At 37.2% G+C, this 26,532-nt stretch overlaps 1 protein-coding gene across 1 annotated transcript in view; it reads right to left on the minus strand.

The window, feature by feature from the left end:
• Nucleotides 1-5,500: 5,500 nt before the first annotated feature.
• The window catches only part of LOC140152948 (ribosome biogenesis protein NOP53-like), a 51,927-nt gene continuing 30,895 nt past the window's right edge, over nt 5,501-26,532 (minus strand). The window contains exons 2-13 of the mRNA XM_072175500.1: nt 17,924-17,994; nt 17,102-17,177; nt 16,120-16,343; nt 15,046-15,134; nt 14,629-14,724; nt 13,251-13,358; nt 12,554-12,724; nt 11,765-11,940; nt 11,471-11,537; nt 9,668-9,744; nt 6,796-6,855; nt 5,501-6,329 (exon numbers count right to left, since the gene is read on the minus strand). Of these exons, the coding sequence (XP_072031601.1) occupies nt 6,281-6,329; nt 6,796-6,855; nt 9,668-9,744; nt 11,471-11,537; nt 11,765-11,940; nt 12,554-12,724; nt 13,251-13,358; nt 14,629-14,724; nt 15,046-15,134; nt 16,120-16,343; nt 17,102-17,177; nt 17,924-17,994 (1,264 nt within the window). The 3' untranslated portion in view covers nt 5,501-6,280. The remainder of the gene's footprint in view (nt 6,330-6,795; nt 6,856-9,667; nt 9,745-11,470; nt 11,538-11,764; nt 11,941-12,553; nt 12,725-13,250; nt 13,359-14,628; nt 14,725-15,045; nt 15,135-16,119; nt 16,344-17,101; nt 17,178-17,923; nt 17,995-26,532) is intronic.

The following is a 26,532-nucleotide window of genomic DNA, read 5'->3' on the forward strand; positions in this document are numbered from 1 at the left end:
CAAGCTGTGTTTATCTCCTGAAATACTTTGTCGAAACAATTAACAAGCAAATCATTTTGGTTATAATGTCATGCCATACAGCATAACAAAGAATCCAGAAACGTGCACGCAGTGTCAAACTTAATGCCAACCAACCTCATGATACAGAACCATGATTTACCTTTACACAAGTGAAACAACTACCGTGTAAGCAATGATGAATAAATTGCGAATTTCTAGCAAGAACAAGACTATGTAGACGTAATAAAATTGAATGCTTTCTAAAGTGTTATTATTTGCTAAAGATTCAATATTCTTTTAATACCCAAATCTAATAATTGCTTTCCCGATTGAAAACTGCTTCTTAACAAAGCATTTTAACATTACTTTATAGCTTTGCATTCGGCTTATTGGCTATTTTTTCCAAGCGTGTTGCTAATTACGGCTGTTTTGCCCGGGATTTTACGTAAACTGAATCGTCAGATTTTGTGTACTGAATCATCATCTAGAACTCGTGTTACTATTAGACAATGTTTTGGAACATTAGGGCTGTGCAATAATTATGAGCTCCCCCCTCTCGGCCTGCCCTTAAATGGTCTAGATGTTGGGAGCGCAACGAGCAGGAAAATTCACATGTTTTCCTAAGCCTTTTAGAGCGTTTTTTATTTAAAAGGCGCCCATGAATGTGCCAAAAATCACTTGTCCCCCTCTTGACTTGCCAAACATTGCTTGCCCCCCTTTCGGCCTCATAATTATCATGATTATTGCACAGCCCCTTATTATTTTGCATGTTTTGCTTTGGTTCCTATCTTCTGTAGATAGCATTGGGGTCTACAAAGAAAATAATTAATACCTCTATTTTTTATGTTTAATGATCTTTTTTTTAAATAATTATTATTTTAACTTTCTACTGAAGATAGCAATTACGGTGGGTTTATATAAGACAAAAGGAAATTTCTGCCGTACTGAATCATCATTGTTTTCTTGTTTTGTTTAGTTTTGTTTCGGGTTTTTCCCTTCATGTTCCTGATAATCTCTGCTATATAAGTACCGTTTTAAATTTAGGTCAGCTTCTTCATTTTAACATTTTTATAGCTTTACATTCGGCCTATTGGCTATTTTATTCTAAGCGTGCGGCCAATTATAGCCGTTTTGCCCAAGGATTTTGCAATAATGATAAAGATTTTTTGAATGATTATTATTTTGACTATCTACTGAAGATAGCAATTTCAGCGTAATTTCTGCCGTACTGAATCATCATTGTTTTTTTGTTTTTGATTTTGTTCTCCTTATTTTTGTTCCTGATAATCTCTGCTATATAAGTGCCGTTTTAAATTCAGGACAGCTTCTTAATTTTAACATTTCTTTATAGCTATGCATTCGGCCTATTGGCTATTTTTTTTAAAGAGCGCGACCAATTGAATACCTGAGTGGAAGAAGGGCCCCAACTCCAATTTTTTACAAAAATGAGTTAGACTCAGCATTTTATTCCCAGCAGATTGTTCTTCCTTGTGTGTGAAAGATGAGCCAAAATCCACTCTCTAAATAGTCTTCCATGTACTCTTAATGGAAACAGGACGGTTCGCACCCTTTCAATTTCGGACCCGTGCACTTTCGCCCCCTTTCAATTTCGCACCCGTGCACTTTCGCCCCCTTTTTAAACCGCGGGTAATTGATGATGCACGATCGATCGCTTCAACTCCCGGCGGTACAGTGGGGTGTTGTATGTGTATAGTATTGGTTGACTGTTTAGTGTTGATTGTCTGTGTTTGCAGTACCGTGTACAAAAGCAAATAGTATGTTTACCCGGGATGTTGATGGACTCTCCGGTTCGATTGAATTTAATAGGCCTATATTATTACAATATATTAAATGGGCTTCGACTGAAGATTGGTATTCACTATGTTTTTGATTTGTTATTTTATTTTACTTAGGCCTATTTTATTTTATTTCATTTCTATTTTATTTTAGGCCTATTTATTATTTTTATATAATAATTATTATTATTATTATTATTATTACTATTATTATTATTATTATTATTATATTATTATTATTAGAATTATGTTACCTTATTAGTACTTTATTAATAGCTATATAATTTAGTGTTACATTATTTAAAGCCTATAAAATTTATATAGGGCCTAATATTGATATGGGCAAAAATGTGATGGCTTATAATTTATAATTTTATCCCATCTTTATGTTGCCGAATTGATCTTCTTTGACATGAAACTAATGGGAAAAAATATTTAGCAAATTTCTCAAAGACAAATGCGCACAAGCAAAACAAACGCCTGGCAGCAGCTTTGCGATAATGCTGTGCTGACTTTCGCCACAAACACTTTAATATGCAAAAAAAATTATCCTGCTCGCTCCACTGGCAACATATATCTAGACCATTTAAGGTTTAAAATTGGGATCCAAAAATTTGGCATGTGTAGGGGGGGCAAAGATTTTTTGGCTGGCCGAGGGGGGGGGGGAGGAAGGCTATAGAAAGCATCTCGACTTCCTAGTCATAATTTTTGAAAAGTTATAACTGAATTTCAAAAAATAAAAAATATAATTGAAGAAACCTCCAAAAAGGAAGCAGGAGGGGACGTGAAACATGTTTATTTTTTTATTTGGCCTTATCATCATCATATTATATTATTAAATTAACTTTGTTTATATGTTTTGTGTTACTCCCCCATTGGATTTTGTGTCATACTTTCATTGTTTTTAATTTTATCCATTGCTTGTTGACACTATCCTTTTGGATCCATCCTTTGGTCGTCAGTTGGAACAAATTTCCCCTGTTTTTATACATATTATAATTAATAATTAAATATAAATTTATTATTATTACTATTTATAATTATTACCGTACTATTTTTATCATTGAATTCTAATTATTTCATTATTTTGGGTAAGCCTGCTGCTAAAATATCTGGCCTGTAATATATTCTGAGAAAAAAAATCGTTCCTCTATTTTGTTTTAAAATATTGTTGAAATGTAGGATTTCAACAATATTTAGTAAATAATGCAAGTGATGACTGAATCAAGCTAATTTTACTTCAGTTACATTGACCATCCAGCTTCTGAATTTGTGGCAAATTTAATGCACTCAAATATTCATAGAAACCAAAACACTGAGAATTTTATTTATATCTGGACCCACAGTTGGATTCAGTTGATCACTTTACAAAGAAATATACCTTTACTTGCTTGTACTAAGTGCATGGATAATTTTAAAACAGTTCATTGAAAACAATGCAGTAACAATTAATGCAACAACAATCAATACAATTGTTTCATTTTGATATCCAGAAATGTAATATTTTATTTGATACTTCTTTGATAAAAGACATTGATTTTGTATAGTGATGGCTACCAGAAAAATAACATTAGAAGACTTTGCATATGAGTGCTATGCAACATTAGTAAATGCTTATGCTATACCTTTAATGAAACTACAATGTGGTGTCTGACCATGGAGTCGAATTAATTTTTCAAATTGATTGGGGGTGGGGCCACATCACCCCTAACACCCCCATACCATAACATACGTAACACAGAAACAATACTGTACTGTTAACTGGTCACTTGCAGGGACAGATTTAGGCGGTGGCCCGGTGGCCCGGGGCCAGTGGATTTTGAGTCGGGCCAGTAAACTTCCAACAATGCTGGCCCGGTGGGCCACTAAATTTTTGAGCCTGATATAACACATTTGAGACAAAAAGATATAATCAGTGATCATGGTGATGGCCATATTTACATAGTTTCTGCTCCATCTGTCATCTGTAATTTATATCTTTATTAAATGATTTTTCGTATATTTATATTCTTATTCTTGTGTTGTTAGGAAGTTGGAAATATACGGCTGCTTTTTACGTTGATAGTACAGGGTGTATCAAAATGATTGGTACCCATCAATTTTGATGTTTTTTGAAAAGCCTGCCTCTTCCAAATACAACATTGGATACCCTTGACATGTCCAGAATGTATAGTTTATGACTTGTTTTACAATTAATCTACAAATTATTTGGATCTTATGTTGAATTTTGATGTGTCAGGCTCATCCATTATCGATGAAAATTAATGGGTACCAATCATTTTGATACAGCTTGTAGGCCTACACACTACTTCCAATCTCTTGCGTGCTCTATGATAGCGATACCACAAAAAACACATATTTTAACCTTTGTGAACGTGAACTTTTGGAACTAAAAAAGGCAGTGACTGAATTTGTGTTAGTGACTACACTCTCAACATTGAGTGCATTCAGTACAAAACAAATTAAAATGTTAAGGTTTGCTTGACTTTAAAGGGCCTGGATAGCAAAGTATCCACATATTTTTTGTGGGAGAGCACATCAGACATATCAAATTGCATTTTGAAAACGAGGATGTCCTTCTGATATCATAAAATTTTGTTGTTGTTTTTAAATTCGCGATATACAAATGTCATGACAAATGATTAAAAATTCATATAAATTTTTCCCAAAAACACCAAAAAAAAAAGTCTTTTTTTTTTGCAGTAGAACATATTGAAAAAGCTGGGCCAGTAAATTTATTGCAGGGCCACTAGATTTGCCATTTCACTGGCCCGGAGGGCCAGTAGAAAACTGAAATCTAAGTCTGTCCCTGGTCACTTGTGTGGGATGCTAATGGACGCTTTTGGCACAATGCTTACTGTATTGTGGTTAAGAATTGCGGTCAAACTGACTTTTGGGATCCACATATTGACTTATTATTATGAAACTAAAAATATTACATTACCTCTGTATGTAATGCATTGTACTCCTGTTGAAATCCATTCACTACCTATATTACACTTAATCTCCCACACAGGGGGTGTAGATTACAAATGGAGTCACCCATTCAGGTAACCCTATTTAAAATTCACACCCCCTCTGTGGAAAATTAAGATCATGTCTTCTATAGGGGATGTATGTATATCAACTGGAATAACCCATTGCCCAAATACAATTTTACCATTAATTAGCCGATAACAAAAATTGATGCAGCATTAACAGCAATTTCAAGAGCGAACAAATTTGGATGAGGCATATTTTGTTTTAAAGAAGACCATATTAAACAGTTCAAATAATAAGTAGTCTTGTCCTTGCAGGTGGGTGATCCACTTTTTTCAAACAGTTTTATACCTTGAATGAAAGTCCTTCACCCAAACATTCTTATTCCAAAGTTTTATTTACATTGCTCAAGCAGTTTGGGATACAAAAAGCAAAACTGTGTATTTCAGTATCCCACCAAGTACTACATTCTTGGTGTGCTACCCCTTTTTTCTAAATGAAATGTAATTTCTATATGAAATATATATACCCCGTTTACATTGGGCAAAAGTCGTAATCGACTTATCCTGTATTTTGAATTACGACCGCAGATTCATTAGTTTGGTGGGTGTTTACACTACATCGGCTGAATTTGATTCCAAATTCACATTTGGCGTAAAACAACTCGGCTTCGCCTCATTGTTTTACTTAAAATAATGATGTCGCGTGTTATATGAGACGATAGATGCACTCTAGCTGCTAAAATCAATACCTTTATTCTCATTCTTAAACACTTCAATTCAAATAAAAATATTATACAAGTTTTAATCAAATTAAATCCTACATTTTGCAAGGAATTACCTAGGGCTTAAAATCGATCAGTCCCGTTGTTGCTGTGCACCTCCGATTGGTCCAAATAGCGAGTACGGGTATCGTATCGATGCACACGCGCTGACCCGTGTCATATCGTGTCATATCACACCGGTAAAGCTGGGTAAGAACCAATAAGATTGCAGGAACGTTCTCAAGTGTTTAAGAATCACAAATATCCAATTCGTTTGTTACCAGTGTGTACGGCAGGTAAATACGAATTCAACAACGTGTTCGTTTACATTAGCGGAAAGTCGTAATTAATGACGACTTATTCCAATTCACTTCAAATGAATGATGATACAAGTTATCATTGGAATTACGACTTTTGCATTACGATTAATTACGACTGTACCTGTTTACATGTATGATACGAATTAAGTCGATTACGACTTTAGTGAATTCAATTACGACTTTAGTGAATTCGATTACGACTTTCGCTCAATGTAAACAGGATATCTCACAAGTAAAAAGGGAATGAGAGAAATAAGAGCTTTCTAATGATGCCAAAACTGTGTTTGTGTGGCAGGTCAGGCTGTCAATCTGATCACCCACCTTTAATACACAACAACATAATTTCTTGCTAAAAAAATTGTAAGTTACGATGGTATTCAAGGCATAAATTACAGACACTTATGGTGGCGAAACACACAGCTTCACTTCAACAGTTTCCTCGCATTCCTTTTGGCATTTCTGAAAGGTAGTCTGAAAACAAAAGAAAAACAAAAATATATCTCATTCAATCTCAATTATTGAAATATATATTTTGGTCTATTTTCAATTTTACGCTTAATTTTCTGCAAATAGGCATGTGTGAATTTTAAACAGTTGCCTTATATGGTCAATAACTCAAACAATAAGGCCAATATCAAAAAAACAAAAACAAAGTTTCTGGAATGTAGTCTCAAGATTAAGAAAAAAAAAACAAAAAATGTTTGGAAAGAGTATTTTTTTGGTATGTATCAACAATGAGTTGTGATTTTTTCCATAATGGTTATTTTTACACCAAATATGTATTGCTATTTAGATTTCTTGATGTCTTGCCTTACTTTCATTACATGTATGTGTTGCGTGAATAATAAAGAAGTTATGGCACTTTTACCTCATGATTGTCTGAGAGTAAACAGCTGCTTAACAATTAGTTTCTTCCTAAAATCTGGTTATTACTTACGTTTGTAATTCATCTTTATGGCTCTTTCTTGTGTATTCCTTCATTTTCTGCTTTTTACCCCTGTAAATGACAAACAAAGATATTTACCGTAATAAGAAAACACAAAACTAGCTACTTGCTTTGCATGTAAAATGTTAACAGTTTAAAGTTACACATTCTTTATTTTAAATTCAATTGATACTTCCAAAGTACCACTTTGCCAGCAACAACAATATGGCAACCAAAAAAGTTGGTCTCAGAATCTCTGGAACATAGTTTTTAAAATTAGCATTTTTAAACTACTTTTCTTTTTTTTTCCACGTTTTATAGGCTTTTTAAAAAATCTATATAAATAAAAGGAAGTCGCTAAATCTTGTCCAGAAGCAGTCTCCGAGATGCTTTCACTTTCAGCTCTGATTTATTCGTACATTGATCGGGTACATATTGCCATTAAACCATCTGACGTTCATTTTGCAAAACTATTCAGTCACTATGGAAATAACAAAAAAATGTTCGGTTGCTAGGCCGTTGAGGTCAATAACCTTATGGGTCAGGTCATGACAGCAAAGCGCGTCAAATGCAAGCGGTGTCCAACACTTTCGCGGTAAGTGGCGAGTCACGCACCTGCGCGTACACGGCACCAATGGTTTCACGCGCATTGCGGCGCATGGTATGGACGCATTAAATGTTGGCTTACCGCGCGTAGGCCTACGTATGTTTGTCTGGGTGTGTACGTGACTGACTGCTTCTCTGAGACAGTGGCGGATCCAGGAATTGGGGGGGCACACTCGGAAGTTTTTTGAATGGCCACGAAGCACCATTGTGTCGCGCGCCGTGCAGCCGGATGTGTCCCCTCAGAATTGGAAACTGGGTCAAAGCAAAGGCCTTGAAGCCATTTCGAGGGGATCATTGGGTGTAAGCTGATGAAAAGGGGGGGGGTTATTGGCTGACAAATTCGCAAAAAAGTTCACTTTTCAGATGGAATGTTAAAATATAGCCAATAGAGTCGTCCAACTGTTCAGTATAGCCCGACAAGATTAATGATAGGGGGTGGGCACGGTTGTTTGATGGGATCATTTATTAATTTTTCAAACAAAACATCATGTACAACCAAATTTTAGGCTTTTCAGCCACAAGTAATATCATGTTAATGTATACAGATGCTTTTGAGTCATTCTCAACTTTAATTTCCCCTCTTTTACAAAATTATTCACTTTTATAGCATTTTTAAAGTTTTTTGGATATAAAATGTATCTATTAATGACAAAATAGGTGGCGCTATTTAGTTACTGAAAATTACTCTTTCAAGCTTTCAATACAAATAATTCCTTTTATCGTTTGATCAAATATGTTTATAAAATTTCCTTGTTGCTTGTTTCACCTATTCCAGGTGTTTTAATGGCAGTATTAATCACCTAACCCTTGCAAATAACGAAATATGATTTAGGATAAATAGCGCCATCTATAGTTTGCATTTAGTTAATAATGAAGCCAATTCTATATACATCAAACAACCGTGTGGGTGAGCCCACTTTAGTGGAACTTGAAAGTCCACATTTTGGAAATTCTGCGACCCCCGCAAATAAATCCTGGCTATAATGTAGGCCTAGCTATTAACTTTTAAACATGCTGCTTACATGTTTTATACCATTATAACCCGAAATTGAAACGTTTTCTAGCAACCTCTTCTAACATTAATGTAATATGTTTGTTGGGATAAAGTTAAAATCAACCATTTTGTCACGAGCTGTTTCAAAAGAAATCTGAGGGATTGAGTGAGTAACAACATTATCACAGGTCTGGATATTCACTTAAAGTTATTTAGCTTCTTTAATATGACAGGAGCTAACATATGATTATCAAGCTAACATGGTCATTACTATAGGCCTACTGGATGAATAATCTAAACCAAGACACCATGATTATCATCATCACCGTTTACCATGTTTACTAACCACTCCCGTGTACTAACCGCTCCCGTTTACTCAACTAGCGGGGACCCGCGCTTCGCGCGGGTCTCCCGCTAGTTGTCAATAAAATAAGGAAATTTGACTGCCAAGTGGCACAATAAATTGAGATACAAAATCTGGCATATTGCGTAGCTTCTTTCAACATAAAATAAAATGGATGGTGCCCAAGGGTTGTACCATAAACAAAAACTGTATAAAGCTGTATAGTCTGTATATCTACCTCGAGTCACCGGCACTAGCTTTGAAGATCAGCGTGTGCTGTGTTGGCTTAGCATAGTTTCTTACATGTACGTATGCGGCATGTTGACCGCGTGCGTAAAAGTATGTATTCGCACAAAGTAACACTAAGCTAACGCAGAACACGCTGAACTTCAAGGCTAGATAGTGCTGGTGACTCGAGGTAGATATACAGACTGTTGTAACAAAATTATTACAGATGGGATGAATAAACGCATTAAGTGCTAAATTCGTAAGCTTTATAAAGACGATATTTTTTATTTGTTTGTCGATAAAGATTTGATGTCGGATTCCAAGTTCCAAAGAAAAATGAAACGACAACAAGCCTAGTTTGAGCATAGTAGTAGGGAGGAGACTGATATCCTTTTATTTCCCTGATCTGTGCTTTGAGGAACAAACATTTCAAGCATTTCAAGGACTCAGTGCAAGACTTGTTTCATCGGCATTTTCAAACAAAATAAATGAGATGTTGGCACCAAAATTGTCGGAAAATAATGGGCTTTCAAGTGACAGCAAAAAGATATGTCCATCTCCAAACCCATACAAAGGCCATGAAGCCAGAAATGTTTAAATGTATTTTGCTCAAAGTGGCCACAATGGAGAAGAAGCAGTGATTTATTGCTCTACATTGCAACACAATTGTGAAAGGCAACTTTCCATCCTGCAAATTCTTGTTAAACACTTACTTGACAGATATCCTAGCTTCTATAAAATTTCTTTTCTGGAAATGTTTATATCGATCTATTAGAAGGTCACCTTCAGGCTGAAAATTGAAAACAAAAGTATGTTAAGTTAATAGTAGATTAAAAACAACAGTCACAAGATTTACTATTTGCATAGCTGTGGTAGCTTGTGACCTGCATCTACAGGTCTTCTTTACCCCACTGAAGAGATTATTCTACTTGACTTGCCACTTGACTACCGGTACCAGATATTGATTGGTTTTGGTCAAGTGACAGTATCTTGTTATACACTTCTAGTGCCCGTTTCTATTCATCATTATGTATTCTTCTCCCGTGCATTATTTTCGCGAACTACCCTTCATAGCCCAAATTATATAGACCTGCACGCTGAACAATGCAGTATCTAAAACCTGCGCGCTAAACAATAGATTCTAGATAATACGTGCACGCTCAAATACTAGAAATACTACTTTCACATATCCATATAGTAGAGTTTGGTGGCGCTTTCGACACAGAGGTCACATAACTATAAAATTGTCTGTTCGATATATATACCATCAAAAAAGTACGAATATACATTCTGTGGTGTTAAAATGGTAAAGTTACAAACGGTGTTCTATTTTGCAAATAGGTACAATTGCCGAATAGGGTGCAACTTCCTAGACTTGAGTCCAGTCCTCGTTTATGGAGTTTAGGTTTAGGGTTGGGGTAGGGCAGTCTTGTAATAAGACTAGTAGAGTTGCACCCTATTCGGCAATTGCAATCATTGTCATAAATTATGATTAATGACCTCAAATAAATCAAACATCAAATGAGAATAATCGAGCTTCTGTTGATTAAAAGGACCAAAAACAGGTGGATCATAATTATACAAGATGACACCATTGCAAAATATTCAGCATTTTACAAATGAAATACATGTAGGCCTATATCTAAAATAACATGGCCGGGCCCGGGAAACACACACTAGCACATAATATCATGATCATGCTTTATAATACTGAACAAATTGTAAAATCCCAATGTCAATTAGTTCAAATTTTAGAGCTATAAAGTCCAGTTGATATTGATATGTTTTTTCTTATCTCAATTCACCGTAGTACTAGTCGGACATATAAATCGATCGTTTCCAGGTGAACGATATTAAATGATCACAACATAAAGTCAATTGGTTACAAACCATGCGTGAATAAGTTACTAAAGTATGACGTATGGTGCAATCGATACCATTGATAGCTAACTTATACAGGGATTGATTTTCTTTACCAGTTAAATGCTACCTAGCTGGTCAATGCCCAGACGGTGTTTTTAAAATGTAAGATATTTTCCCTAATATTAAAACTAATATAATGAATGCATCAATTAATATTGCCTATTGTTTTAATACACTCAAAGTGTATGACGGATAATGTACTCGTGCAAATGCATTCGTCAAAATAATTGCACTTGCCATGGAGTTATTGCATTTAACTCTCGAGCCTATCGGCTCTCGAGTTAAATGCAATAACTCCACGGGCGCGCATCGATTATCTTGACGAATGCATTGCACTCAGTTCATTATCCTTATCGTAAACAACTGGACGGTCATGGCACCTCTAGTTTCAGTTGTGGTCACTGCCAGTCCTCATTATTTCCCCCTCACCCGATGCCTTCCAGTAAAAAAACCAAAATTATGACAAAAAAAGTTGTTTAAAAAAAACAGGCCAGAGAAAACAACTTTTCACTTCATCTTCTTTCTTCCTTCCTTCTGTCCTTCCACTTTGCCAAAAAGCCTCCAGGGCGTTGGAATTAACAAAAAAAGTTTACCTTTAATTCTCGTAATGATCCACAAAGTTCGTCACTGAGCTTGATGGCTAAATCTGGCTCTTCAACCCTGAAAAAATGTTCATCAGTTGCATTAAAATGTAATCTTTTAATTTAATTTCATTGCATGCCAATCAAAAACGTTTCCTATAAACAAATCCAACAGGGACCACCCAGGAAACACAAAATGATTTACAGAAAAAACCCTTTAATTTCACGAAATTCACAAGTTTCATGTACACAAACATTATATTATTTAAAATTTTAACATTATTATCTAAGTTGAATACCACTCACCTATGTTTTCCAACTTGTTTGGGCATTCCTGCTTCAGCTGCTCTCTTTTCAACTCTTGCTTTCTTATTTTTCTCAGATTCTTCCTCCCCTTTTGTAAGCTCTCTCTTGATACCTCGTAAACGGTACACTTCGTTCATTCGTATTCTGTCCGTTTTGTCTGTGCTGAGTTTTTGTGACTGACAAGTGGAGAAATGAGAAAGATTTATATTCAATTATGATATTGATTAGCTTGATATTTATGACACGCTGTGACTTGTTTGGGGTTAAGATGAAAAATCCAAATCTTGGTGTTGGATTATTTCATCCCCCTCCCACCTTCCCTCATGCCAGTGGGGTGCACAAGGGAGGGGAATGAAGCTACACTGTAAGTGCCCCCCTTGGTGTTTGACAGTCGGACTATTTGACTATCTGCCCCATGACAACACATGCTGAATTTGTCAACAATTCTAATTTGGATACTTTCCATAAAGTGTGAGCTTACAATATCAAGTTGGCTATACTTGTCTACAGATGAATCGGCAACTGGCGAAATCCCAGCATCTTCTGTTAATGAGGGCAACAAGTTATGAAACTGCTATATGCATATCCGTCATATTTATACGGTCTTCAAGTATGAAGGCATGCAATGTTCTATGTGAAGGCAGGCATATTTGTTAGACATGGCTGATCAGCCTTCATGATATCAGAATTTTCAGTACACACAAAACACAGGGACTTTGCCAGTTGGTATGATTTGTAGCTCTTTAATCTTTAGTTACAACACTATGACATTAAGACAAACAAACTTACCTTTATCTTCTCCTCCTTTTCTTTCCTTCTTTGTTTCCTTGTCTTCCTCGCATCTGGAACAACAGGAGGATTTGGTGTGATATCCTCTTCTATAGTAGTTCCATCGCCTGCCTCGGCCGACTCGTCTGCTTTGTTAAATATTCCAGCTGACATCTCCTGCATGTACGCTTTCTGCAAGTGACAACAAACCAGATGTGATGTAAATTTGATCAAAGATTAAATCGTAAATCATATTCTCATAGCACATTGAATCTGAAACTCTTAAGGAATATGCACCACATTGAATATTTGGTTCAAATTTTTAAGGGTGATGCAGATATTATGTACAAAGAATTGATTGATAAGGCCATCTTAATCAAATAGTTTCATTCAAAGCTCTTGAAAATTGAAAACCCAATGCGCAGTACATTTTTCTTTCTGTAGATTTATCTGAAAAACAGGAAAAGTGAACCACCTGCGATGTTTTTCTTTAGAGTAATTAAGAAAAAAAAAAAAAAAAAAAAAAAAAAAAAAAAAATCAACACAATTTTACAAACACAATTTCTTCTTTATATATAAATGTTCATTGGCCCATCCTAGCACTGTTTGTTACATGTAGGATGCAGTATGTTGAGGAAGGTTTCCAAATTTGACTTCTTTGCTCACAGAGTTTCATATATAATGTATTCATCATCTAATCTACAAATATTACACCCACCTCCAATTCTCGTGCACTCAGTTTCTTGATATTTGAATGCCATCTGGTTAGTTTCTCTTCCTTCTTTTCCTTTTCTGCTTCTACTTTGTATGTTGCAAGAATAAGTTCCTTCAAACAAAAAATACAACAAAACAATAACATACAAAAAAACAAACTGTAATTGTTTAACCCTCAGGGGTACTACTAGCCATATTATCAGCCTCTGGTTACAAAGTGGGCTATCATTTATTGAGCCAAAGATATGGCAATGGTGTTGGGCTGAAAGGGATTATGCTTACTGCTAAGACATCTAATTTGATTGGTTACTCAGATGATTATATCATGTAAATTACCAATCAGGGGCCCTGTATGAAGGGCAGTGTCCATGTGGTTCAAGGAGAACCTATAGAATCATAACAACTGTCTCTATTTGACCCATTCTACAACAGAGATTGCGCTATTCTAGTTGAAATCTATACACCCCCTATAAAAGACACAACCTTAATCTCCTGCACAGGGAGTGTATATTTCTAATAGTCTTCAATATGGGGTGTATGGATTTCAACAGGGATAGCCCATTGTGGGCAATGTCCAACAGAAATACACACAACTTCTTCTCTTTCACTGAGGAGAGAAGCGAAAGCAAAAGAAATTTGGAAGTTTTTGTCCGATTGATGGTCAAATATTATTACAACACAGTGGCCTACATCTAAATTGTATGTATAATGCACATATTTTTCTTAAATTAAAATCACCTTAACCATTGTCTAGAATCTTTTAGGTATGTCAAACTACATGTATGTGAAGAGTGTTATAATATTCAGTAAATATGTCATGAAATACAAACTTGCACTCAACAAATAAGAGAACACTGACAAAAATCTGAACTGTCTATGGACCTTAACTACCATACATATTACAATATACTACAGCACAAAGTGACTGCAAGCCCAAATATCCTATGTAATATGATTGCATCTGAACACACATATATAGACAATAATGTTGGCCAGCCTAGGTACACACTCCGGTGTTGTCTAAAAGGGTCTTCTACTCAGCACCCAACGGATCCTTGGTGCAAACCGGACCGCAGAAAACAACTTTTCTATTCCATCTTTTTTCTTATTTCCTTCCTTCTTTCCTTCTCCTGCACCAAAAAGCACAAAGAGAGTTAGGGTCAATAAAACAAACACCTGGAAAAAGCTAAAATATACATTTTTGTATACTTATATATAGGTAAGATTTTTGGGGTGATAATGCCATAAATCTTGTTACACCTGAAAACTTCATTCCCTTGGATCTTGCGATTTAGACAAAATTAAAATCACATGGACACAACCTTGAAAATGACACTTACTTATCTTGTCTGAATGAATTCTGAATCAAGAAGATGACTTACCTGATGGTCTTCAAATGATGGGTTGTAGGAGGCCCCAGGTGCCTCTACCTCAACAGCTGGTACCTTGGTGGGCTTATCAAAGTATTGGATAGGAAGCTGAAATGTATGACAGATAAAGGACATCATTGATGTGTAAATAAAGCAGCTCAAATGTTGCAAGGGTATTAGCGCAACAAAATGCCTCCATTGAGACACTTACATGACGCTAACTGTGTATGGTCTTGTGCAATATCTTACCACTAATGGATGGATACATGGATGAGCATGATCATGGACAATAGTCAATGGATGGGAGCTTTAAAAGAAATGAGCGTCCTCATTTAAAGGTACACATGCACTGACAAACACCCCCCAAGACAAATACACCCCACACTCCAGTCGTAAACACTCACTCACTCACTCACCCCCATCACTGACCTTTTTAGGAACCTTCTTGGTGACCCTGAGATAATGTTCACTTGCACCTTCATCAACCTTTTTCTTCCCGTATGCTTTAGATACTGGATCTGGTAAAGCAAAAAAACGTCATGAGTTTGACAGCACTTGTTGTTTATAGCAGATATTTGTTACACTTAAGGTCCAATAAGGATTCAACAACTATTCCTATACCTTTGAACAAGAGCCAACCCTTGTTAATCTGTGATGAATCCACACTTTTCACGCAGCGGGAATACGCGTTACGCGAATGCACATAAAATTTGTCATGCCTGGAACCTTTGTGCGTATGCAAGCTTTCAAGTTGAATTCAGTATTTTTGCAGGTAGCAGCTAAACATTGGCGTTTTTGTGTAAAGGCTAAGTGGCAATGATTAAATGACATTCCTTATGAAATAATCATGCAAATTATGCAATATTTAGCTTGTTTTCATTGTTGAAAGGGATTCAATCATGCTTCACCTTTGTTCATCACCGTTTAACAACTTGTGTCCGGCGCGTCTGCGTAGTTTAATCGCAAAGTAAACCATGCAGACAACGCAGCCGCATTGCCGCTCGAACAGTTTAAGCTGCCCTCACGAAGAAAACCACGCAGACAACGCGGCTGCATCATTGTTAAACAGTGATGAACAACAGTGAAACATGATTGAATCCCTAAATCCAACACTCATCCTGCATATTGTTTACACAATTTATAAAGTTGGAAAGTTTTGTTTCTTTAGTACGCCTAAATCTAATCTCTAAGCACACCACTTTGACTACAATTCCTTCCTTTGAGTTGCCCAAAGGAGAAAAATTGCATTCATCTTTGATCAAGATTTGAATCTGGGACCCCTGGGCCGCCTAATATTTCTCTGTTAGCTCACTTGGTGGAACATTGTACCATTGCGGTTAAAGTTCACCAGTAAAGTTTAAACACCTTCGCTGGTCAATGAACCTCTTGGCCCTGGGTTTACCTGGGTACAGTAGAAGTATATGTTCAATCCCAAAGATCTGACAAACAAATTCAAGGAAGCAAAAGAAACAAACTAGAAAACATCTTCCAAACAACACCAACCTGCTGAATCTCCCCACAAGTCATACTCAGCTGTCCCAGATTCCCTTGAAGCTTTCTCTTTGTCCTTCTCCTCCCGATGCCTAGCGGATTGCCTCAGTGATACCTGCAGCTTGTCTAATCTTCCTGGTGTGAATATACCCAGCTTTTCCAGTTGGTTGAGTTCTCTCACTTTCTGTTTCAGTTTCTTGTTTCCAGTGGCTTTGTTTGGGTTGTAGGGAATTGGCCTGTGTGAGAAAAAACAAAAGTGTGATTTTGTGATGAAAAGCAAACTGGTATAAGGTCTGCTCACTTTGTTCCTTACTGTTCATTTTGGTAAGGATTGTATGGGGATGAATTATTTATGTGTCTGGGAGGCATGCTCCTTACTAGTTTTCAAAAATATGCTAAGTTTGCTTATTGTTTTTTGTAATTATGCTTTGTGTTACCGCTTTGATTTCTTTGGAATGACACATTATATGTTGCTTGTAAGTATGTGGGTACGTACATGTATGCATAGGAGAAAAAAATATATGCTTCCAAGTTTTTTTTAAACAATAGAACTGTTTCAAAATACACTGCATATGTTAAGTTGCTGATTACCAGAGGAAAATATCTTCAGGTGAAATCAGGATTGAATGAATAATATAATTGTTAAACTAGCCCTTATTGGATCCAGTTTTTCCTCCAACTGGGAAGTATTCTCCTTTGTTTTTGCTCCTACAGACCAACCAGGATAGTTACCGACCTGCTGATTATACACAAAAGTAAATTACACTGTGCGAAATTGACCCAAATTAAAGAACCTGAAGCATAATGAATATGGCACTTGGCAGTATGGGTCATGTATATATTTTATAGAGTAAAAACTGTCACATCAATTTACTATGAAATAAGCAAACAATGCACATCATACCTTTCAAATTATAATGCATTGATATAGCAAGAGATCTTGAGCGTGTGCCACATGAATATATTGCATGTCTTTACAGTCTGGGATACTTACTTTGGCACAGGCTTTATATTTGGATCAGGTTCAAGATTGGGGTAAATTGGTCTTATCTTCTTCTTTTTCCTCCTCCCTGGAATAAGGCAACATACAAGTATAAAGTAGTGAGATATATGTGATCTGGACAATGGAGGCCAAATAAGGATTTTTTTTTGGAAATTGAGTTTCTATGATTATTACCTTATATACACGATCCAATTGCATTATCATCCAAACACACGACACACCCCTGACTTGCTATCCCTAGTGGCATGTGCCTAGCACCCAATGGTTCAATGGTTCTAAACTGGACCAGAGAAAACAACTCTGCTCTTCATCTTCTTTCTTCCTTCCCTTTCACCAAAAAGTGAAGTCCAGAAAGGGAATATTTTACAGCTGCTTGAGAACGTATGCTCCTTGAAGACACTTTGCAAGTGATCGTAAAACCAATTTCACAAAGATGCCTTATGACCGATATACATGCAGCAAGTATAAATTAGTGAATTACACAAGACACCCATCCAAAAGTTGGGATTGGGATGACTATTAAAACTCATAAACTATCAGTTTAGGATTACTGAAAGGCAAGGTGGCACAGTACAGACTCCAAAGTCTGGTCCAAATGCTAAGGAAAAAAAAGATGGGCACCAATTTGGCCTGTATCATACCGGTAACATACTACAAGTCTAGCTGAAATTGAAACCATGAACCCCATAATTATCTTGAACATAACAAAATTTACAATATTTGACACAATAAAGCAGCTACATTTGTATAACATGCAAATATAAATCAATACAAGCTGTTTAATTAAAGATCTTGATTATAATTTTGAATTACCTTTATCTTCTGCATCTTGTTTCTTATCTTCAAAGAAAAGACTTTCATCAGGTTTGTCTGCTACAATACCACTATGGAATAAAATAAATAACAACAAAAATATGTATCATCACAGTATCCTACATGTACATACAATAGTGCGGAGTTGTTGTGCTTAAGATTAGAGGCATAAGTTGGTATGAAAAAAGTTACAGTCAATAAGTCACCATTTGTGCTTCAAATGAACATAACTTTTATTCTAGACATTCGATTGACATGAGGTAAACAGTATACCCGGGTATTTAAAGAGCTGACACCATAAGGATACAGAATATTATACAGGGTTTGTATGAATGATACAGGGTGCACAGTGGCGTATGCCGTGGCCGTTTCTACCCCAGGGGGCTGAAGAAAACACAATTTTGCTGCCCCTTCCTCAACATCCCGAAAAGGTTGACCCAATTTTTGAAAAAGTGAAGAGCAAAAAAAAAAAAAAGGGATTATAGGCGCTAGCGCCCTAAAAGCAACACATTTTAATGTATAGTACCATTTTTATACTTTTTCCACCCTTTTTCTTTTACTAATTTTTTTTCGCCCTTCTTCTTCCGCTGCCCCTTTGTTTTGGCCGCCCCCTGCTTTTACCCCGGAGGGGCTCGCACCCCCAAAGCCCCCCCAAATACGCGCATGATGCGACATAAAAAAAATTGTACATGTAGTAAGAAGGTGTGATAGGGCTTTTCTAATAAAGGAAAATAGATTATTTATATGAGAAAATAAACTTTAAAAAACATTAAAAACTGAATATTGTCAAGTTGTGATAAATAATTAAATAAACATTAACCACACATCGTCAGTGCAGCATGCTTGTAAACAAAGTGTCAATTTCATCAATTTCCCCATCCAACAGAGATCGCTGCGGAAAGTATGCAGAAAGTGCATGATTTCCTGACATTGCATTTACAAATATTGCAGAATTTACTGCAATTCTTAGCAGGTGGATCAAAATTTTGGGGCTTTTATTATTTTAAAAATATTTTTATAAAAGTCATCGAAATAAATTTTGGTATTTAATACTACAGTCTGTTCACATAGAAGTACAAACCAAATCTGTGGCATCGGGGGTCGATGCTTTGCGTCACACGCACTGCGTGTTAATAAACGCGACACGTAACTCCGTAAGAGCGTGGACCAGTCTCAGTGCGCTCAGCATGCAAGTGAAGTACAAATCGCACAGCAGTTCATCAACTATGCCTAGTCGAGCACCCTCACAGACCCTAACGTAGTGAGGGTGCTTGGTATATCCGCCATGTTTCAAATACATGGATGACCAGCATAATGGCCCGCAAATTTAAGCTTTATGAGAAGCCTATTTTAGTTGCAAAATGAGAACACAGAGTGGCTTAAATCTTTAACCCACATTCTCAATCTCTCATGCCAGAGGTTAAAATAAAACGATCCCTAACTAATTATCAAAAGATCGTAAATTTAATTTATTGAAACGTGCCGGCGAAACGATTTGTTTACAAGTAACAATCCTTGTTCCGACACCGATACCGTTCATTCGGCTTCATTCGGCAAACCACGTGATCACTCAGGTGAACTAGGATTGGACGATCGATTGCGTTAAATTTTATCCAGGTTACCGGGCCATGCCTAATGGCGATACTCGCGTCTTGGAAATATTTTTCAACCACGTTGCAAAATGATCGGAAATACACCATCAAGGCGACTCAATCGGTAAGCATCATTGAAACTAAGCAATATTTAGTATTTCTTCTTTTGATTTTTTCGATAAAATTGTAGTTTACAGTTTTGATTAGTTTGATGAGAGTGGATTTAAAAACCAGTCCACTAGTAGACGTTGTAATTGACAGTTTGACAGTTCCGCCGGAGGATAATGTGAATCCATAAGATGTGGCAATCAATTTCACGATTAAAATCTTTCCTTTGGGGCGATTTCCATTTCTTGCTATCATTTAAAGCCTGAAAGCATCAATACTAAGGATAGGCTATCAGTCGCTTGTGCAGATATATGTTAACATTGGATTCCATTTCTTGTTTATTGTTCACTGTATGGAAAAGCCTGTTCTGTTGTATCTTGTATTCTGTCGGTCCGTGCCACATCACTTCCGGTTGATGATGCGACTCACGGTCGAGTGAAAACAAGTCCCTGATTCGATTTTTGTTGATGATTTCTGTCATTGGTGTTATGTAAATTTCGATCGCAAATAGTCAGTGGAATCAAACAACCGTTTCTAAGTCTTCAGAGTGGAAGAAACTTACTTGATTTACCGCTTATATACTGACAAACTTAAAATTAAATTCCATGGTCGAGTGTCGTTTTTTCCGAAATTGAAGGTCACTCCAACAACATCGCTATGTAGCCTCCTTCACAGCCGGTTTCTGTTGTTCACAACAAACCGTGAGCCACATGCAGTTTGGGCCCGAGACTAGAGATAGCCCGGATGTTGGACCGACAGAATTGGTTGTATTTCCCACGCATATTCATCAACTTCATGCACGCCAAACATGCCAAAGTCGGAGAAAGACGCATTTACACACGCATTGAACTGAAATAATATTCTCATACCTCCAGTTCCCAAGGTCTATTTAATTTGTACTTCTATGTGGACAGACTGTAAACACATGAACAAAAACAAGACACTGCTGACAAAGTGCAGGCCAGGAGGACGATTTCGACCTCCTGGTTTGTTTACAAACAGAGAGGTAGACAAAAGACCGTTCCGCTTGTCCAAACACTCAAGTATCAGAAGGATGGTCCACAATAGCGCGATTCAAGTCGTAGGGATAGGTATAATACAAAAAAATTTGAACTTTTTTTGATTCTCATCAAAGTAATCTCATATTAAAGAGCTAAATGAAAGAAAACTGATGAGGCATAAATGAATGTCATACGACATGTGGTTGCGGAGATATGCTAATTTGAATGTCTCAATTTTTCAGCCAATTTCCTGTACAAACTTTTTGTGCATGCACATATTAAAATGCTTATAGGCCTATACTGTGCATTGTGAGTACACAATTTTAAGAAACAAGCACTTGTCATTTACCGGTACTGAACTGTAAATGTAATCCTAGATTGATTGAATTTGTATTGATGTGAACATAAGGGCCTGGATCATTTTCCTTGGAAGGGGGGTCCCAAATATACACAGGGGTCGGGGTCCCTTTTTTGGAAAGAAAAATAGGGGGTCATACAATTTTTTTTGATGACCAAAATGTAGGCAGTCTCAAGATGACCACAGATAGTGTGTTTATCTTATTCAAAAAGACTGAATACAATTTTAGCCTCTTCATGGGGTACATAGGCCCTAAGGTGTATCAGTGGGTGGTGGGGAGGGGTCATAAAATTTTGTTGCCGAAATAGGGGGTCATAATTTTATTGATGCTGACTTTTTGTAAATTTGGGAGCCCCTTCCGCAGAAAATGATATCCCCATATACAAATGAACATGTATGAGTAACATTTTGTTTTATTTCTGTTTTCTGATGCAGATTCCAGCTTTGACAGAGGATGGTAACCAGGGACTGTCTTTTGGAATTTGCAGGAGAGCATTAAATTAAAGAGCAGTAGAGAGTGATTGCTCTCGCTCTCCTCAAAAGGCAGTCCCTGGGAAACCACAGAGAGGGCCAAAATCATGCAAAAATAAAGAAAAACTGAAATTTGTGTTCAAGTGTCTTATTTTGTTTTGTCATTGAAAAGCTCACGGTTTCTATACTACCCACCCGAGTACACCTTTTCACTGATACAAGGGGGGGTATTAATTATTATAAGCACTAGCTGATGCATTCACCCCCCCAGGAAAATGTTTTTGAGCAGGCACCCTTTGGAGCACTGGCTGGCGCATGCTCCCTATTCCGAAGACCATTGCGGAAACTCAAGGGCCAGTTCACTTGATCATCAGAATGGGGTCACTCCTGCTCAAGTATGAACCCCATTGCCCCCTTCCCCAGCTTAAGTTTTGTCTTTGAGCAGGCACCCTTTGGAGCACTGGCTGGCGATGCTCCCTATTCCAAGATCATTGCGGAAACTCGAGGGCCAGTTCACTTGATCATCAGAATGGGGTCACTCCTGCTCAAGTATGAACCCCCCTGCCCCTTCCCCCAGCCTAAGTTTTGTCTTTGAGCAGGCACCCTTTGGAGCACTGGCTGGCGCATGCTCCCTATTCAAGATCATTGCGGAAACTCGAGGGCCAGTTCACTTGATCATCAGAATGGGGTCACTCCTGCTCAAGTATGAACCCCCGCCCCTTCCCCAGCTTAAGTTTTGTCTTTGAGCAGGCACCCTTTGGAGCACTGGCTGGCGATGCTCCCTATTCCAAGATCATTGCGGAAACTCGAGGGCCAGTTCACTTGATCATCAGAATGGGGTCACTCCTGCTCAAGTTACCCCCCATGACGTAGGCCATAGGAGTACGCCCCCATCAATTTGAACATTTAGAAAATCAAATAGGAAAATGGCCAAAAACGGCCTGTGTTCCCCGCCATCATACCCGATGTGCCCACCCCAGTCATTCAGCATCTATCATAGCAAAAATCTGCTAGAGCTATGCATGATGGGATAGGAATAGGAAAGGTCCAAATTTGCTTCTTCCCCCGACTCATAGTCGGCACAGAATGAGAATCTATCCCAGCATTCACAGCATGAGCCCATTCAATTAGTATACATAAACCATGCCGGGTTAAACATGTTCACTCACTGGCAAAAGTCGCCAAATTCGTACTACACAAATTCCCCAGTTCACTCACTTTTTGCGCAAGGCATCCATCAAATCTCATCAAACCAAACATTTTTATGCACAAAAAAATACCTTTATTCACCGCATGCTCCATTTAACTTACCGCTCAATTCCTTTATTTAGATATTTGGAGAGTAATTTCCGAAAAAAATTAGATCGAAATCGTCACTTTCAAACCCACTAGAAAGTCGCCAAAATTTGCCGCGACCACGTGCGAATCATCTGACCTCTTCCGGGTTATGATCAAGTTTAACCTTTTGACTTGGCCTTGTAAGCTTTGGAACTGTTTCTAACTCGATCTAATTCCCCAAAAAATATTTTAAAAACATCGCCGTAAAATTTACTACCGGTAATGAATTTCCAAAATGGCGCCGGGTGCGCGATTTCCCCTATGCTGAGAGAGGCTGAATATTGCGCATGCGGTATCAGGACGACTCGACCTCCGGACTAGTCGACCACGGACTACTCGACCACGGACAACTCGACCTCCCTGACAAGTCGACCTCCCTGACAAGTCGACCTCCAGAATCGCCGTGCACTTGGTGCATTCATCACCAATAGTGATAAATGCATGATGCACGAAGTTGTTGTTGTTGTTGTTATTTATCATTATTGCTTTGTTGAGTAGCTAACATAATTAGGATCGGGAGGCCTACATTTTTAAATGTGTTTTGTGTGAAATAATATCGTAATATGAATTAATATTCCATATAACAAGACATGATTATCAACATCATAAAGAACTCTGCATAGAGAGATATGGCAATATTTTTGTATTGACCTATACCACTTGATAAGGTGATTAGCGCATTGTCACTTATCTACAATAGCAGAATGGTATTATATAAAATCAACATGTATGTAATATACCGTATTTCATGAGTTTACGCAGAAAAATGCGCATGCGGGAAATGGTGATATCATGAGTTTGCGCATCCCAAAGCTGCTCAAACCCAGCAATTCCTTGATATGCGCAGCTCTAAAATCTCGTCCTTTTGGGATTTCCTGAGTTTATGCATCATGCTCAAACTCGAAATCTATGTTTTTGATCATGCTCAAACTGGGAAATCTATGTTTTGAGCATCTGCGCATTCATGGGAATTTCCTAGTTTGCGCACGACCTAGTCTCTTTTTTCAGTCGTTTTTATAAATAAATAAATAAATTAGTATATTTTAACCATGTTGAAAGCTCTGATGACGTTCAAAGACTATACGAATGGCAAATTGTTAAGAACAAAAGTTTTAAAAACAAAACAAGAAACAGTACCGTTTGCGTGCATCGATTCATTTTGATGCATCCTATCACACTAGCCTATATAGGCCTATATCATATATATATATGCCCTATCCCGGGACCAGTATATTGGGCCTACACACAAATACCCCCACTCCCTATGCCTACATCTATGCATGCCGAGGTTTACAGGTTGAAGGTAGAGTCTTTTGATGAAATTAAGAAAGTGAGCGGGCCCATGGTCGGAACCTGAATCCAGTTTCAAATCAAACCATCAAGGGGTAAACAAAATATATATAAAAGAAAATACCCAAAAGTTTGTTTCACTCTGTGAAACTAAATAAAACTAATTGAAATGCATAATATATACATAAAACAAACACTACTTTCTTAAACATGTCTAAGGAAAGTATATGTGTTTCTCAAAATATACCACTTATATCTTCTGAATTAGAAGAGTAGTATAACTTTATATGGACATGTTGAAGTGACCTAATACCACTTATATCTCTCGAAACTTAGCAGTATAACTTCAGGCATGCATATAAAATTGTCTTTCTTAAAATAACCATCATGTATTTCAAGCTTCAGAAAGTATTTTGTTTGAAATCTTTCCAAACTATAAAAATCTTACAAATATCCAAATTAATCTATTACTCAACCATTTTTACTTCTTTCTGTTTTTATATATAAAAATTCAAAAACCGTCTCATGTAAGCAGACTGAAAAGTGTATTTTGACAACTAGAAAACATCAAGGTCGAGGGCCGAAGGCCGAGGCCGGTGACTCCCATACGACGACTAAACACTCCAAGTGAGTTAATTTTATATAGGCCCCGCAGGGCTATCAAGATCGGTAGAACGCTAAAGTCCTAATGCATTCTCATGCCTCTAGAACTTTCAGTAAACCACAAGGTTTTAAATTTTATTTATATTTAAGCCCTAATGCATTCTCATGCCTCTAGAGCTTATAAAGTAAAACATTTCATTTATATATATATTTTTTTATTTATATATTTGTAAAAGCAAAACATTAAAAGGGGCATTTTATTGACACAACCTCATCTCTCTCTTTTTTTAAACAAATGGTGGCTCTGAAAAGAGCCGTTTGGTTTTTAGTGGAGTTAATAACTCCAGCCACGACCTCTGCCGCGACCTCGCCTAACATTCCAGCCTTCACCATGATGAGCCGGGTACTGCTTCCCGTAACCTCTAGCATGCTGGGGTTGACGGTGAGAACCCCCACCCCGTGAAGGATGAGGCGGTTGCCGGTTCGCTGTTCTGCTCTTCTTCACAGGTCTCTCATTAGAAGGCTCCTCACTCTTGTTCTTATTCTTGCTCGGCTTTCTTTTGTCTTCCAACAACTTAGCTCTGTTAACTCTCTTTTCTCGCATGCCTCTTCAAATTTACGGCGTATGCGACATGTAACTCAATGATCGGGCTGCTTGCATCTATTTTTCGCTCTAGATGCAGTCTTAGCCTCATCAATTTCAATTTCAAAATCGGGAATGACCCTCTTTTCCAGGTCTTCTTTCATTAGTTTCACAAAATCCAAATCGTGAGTTCTAAAAAAGGGTGTCTACTTCCGACCTCATCTTAACAGAGAAGTTAGACCCGGTAGGCTAGGCAACTTTCGGACAAGCACAAATCGCCTCTGGAATCTCGAGTTGACCATCCAGCATTTTTGTAAGCTTGGTCAACTTGTCCTCGAGAATCGCCAGACATATAAATTTACTTTCCACCATGTCAATAAGGCCGAAAACAAAAGCGTGATTATGTTTTGAGAGTTCTATCTCAGGAACAGAATTTGACGGTGGTGTGGGGACAACGGCTCGCACTTTCTGACCTGGGGCAATTAATTGAGAGTCCTGGGTAGGTCCAAATGGCTCTAACCCTGACAGAGAAATAACACCTGGCACCTGGTCTCGACCCTTGCACCTGGTTTCCCACTGAACTAGGCGCCTGTCCTCTCGGACCTTGCACGTTGTTCCTTGCGAGCTGGAGCTGGAGCTTGAAGGCTGCGTACTTGACATCTTCTTAATCTTCAGTGAAAGTTTGTTCTCGAACGGATATTGTCTGCTCATACTGAGAGAGAATAATTGAGGTTTGTGACTAAATGCTTCACCTTATATCCATAAAACCAAAAGCACTACATTGCGCTCATTGGTTGGTAAAGGAAGGAAGCGATCCGATTGGACCATGAAGTGGCCAATCAAAATTCTATAAAATTGACCAATCATATTTTTTATGCAAATTAGCTATATTATTTTTGTCTGCGGAAAAGTTTTCCACTAAAATTAACTATTTTTTATTTAAACGACCAAATATTTCCTAAAAAATTAAAAATCAACCAAACATATCTCCAGTATAAAACCTAATTTAATAAACCAAATATAAATATACAATTAACCACATAACACAAGATTCTTAAAAATCCAAATATAAGAATGTGTCTAAAAATCAAAGATATATTATAATTCGAAATATAATATCATCATAGGCCTTATATTCCTCTTGGGAAAAATGTTTTTTTTGAAAATATTTTATTTAAGTTTTTATTGTAACAACTTATAATCAAAATATGCTAACTATCAACCCCTTGGGGTTGCTCCATATTCTAATAGAATATGAAATGCTA

This window comes from Amphiura filiformis, chromosome 5, assembly GCF_039555335.1.
Source record: "Amphiura filiformis chromosome 5, Afil_fr2py, whole genome shotgun sequence".
NCBI lineage: Eukaryota > Metazoa > Echinodermata > Ophiuroidea > Amphilepidida > Amphiuridae > Amphiura > Amphiura filiformis.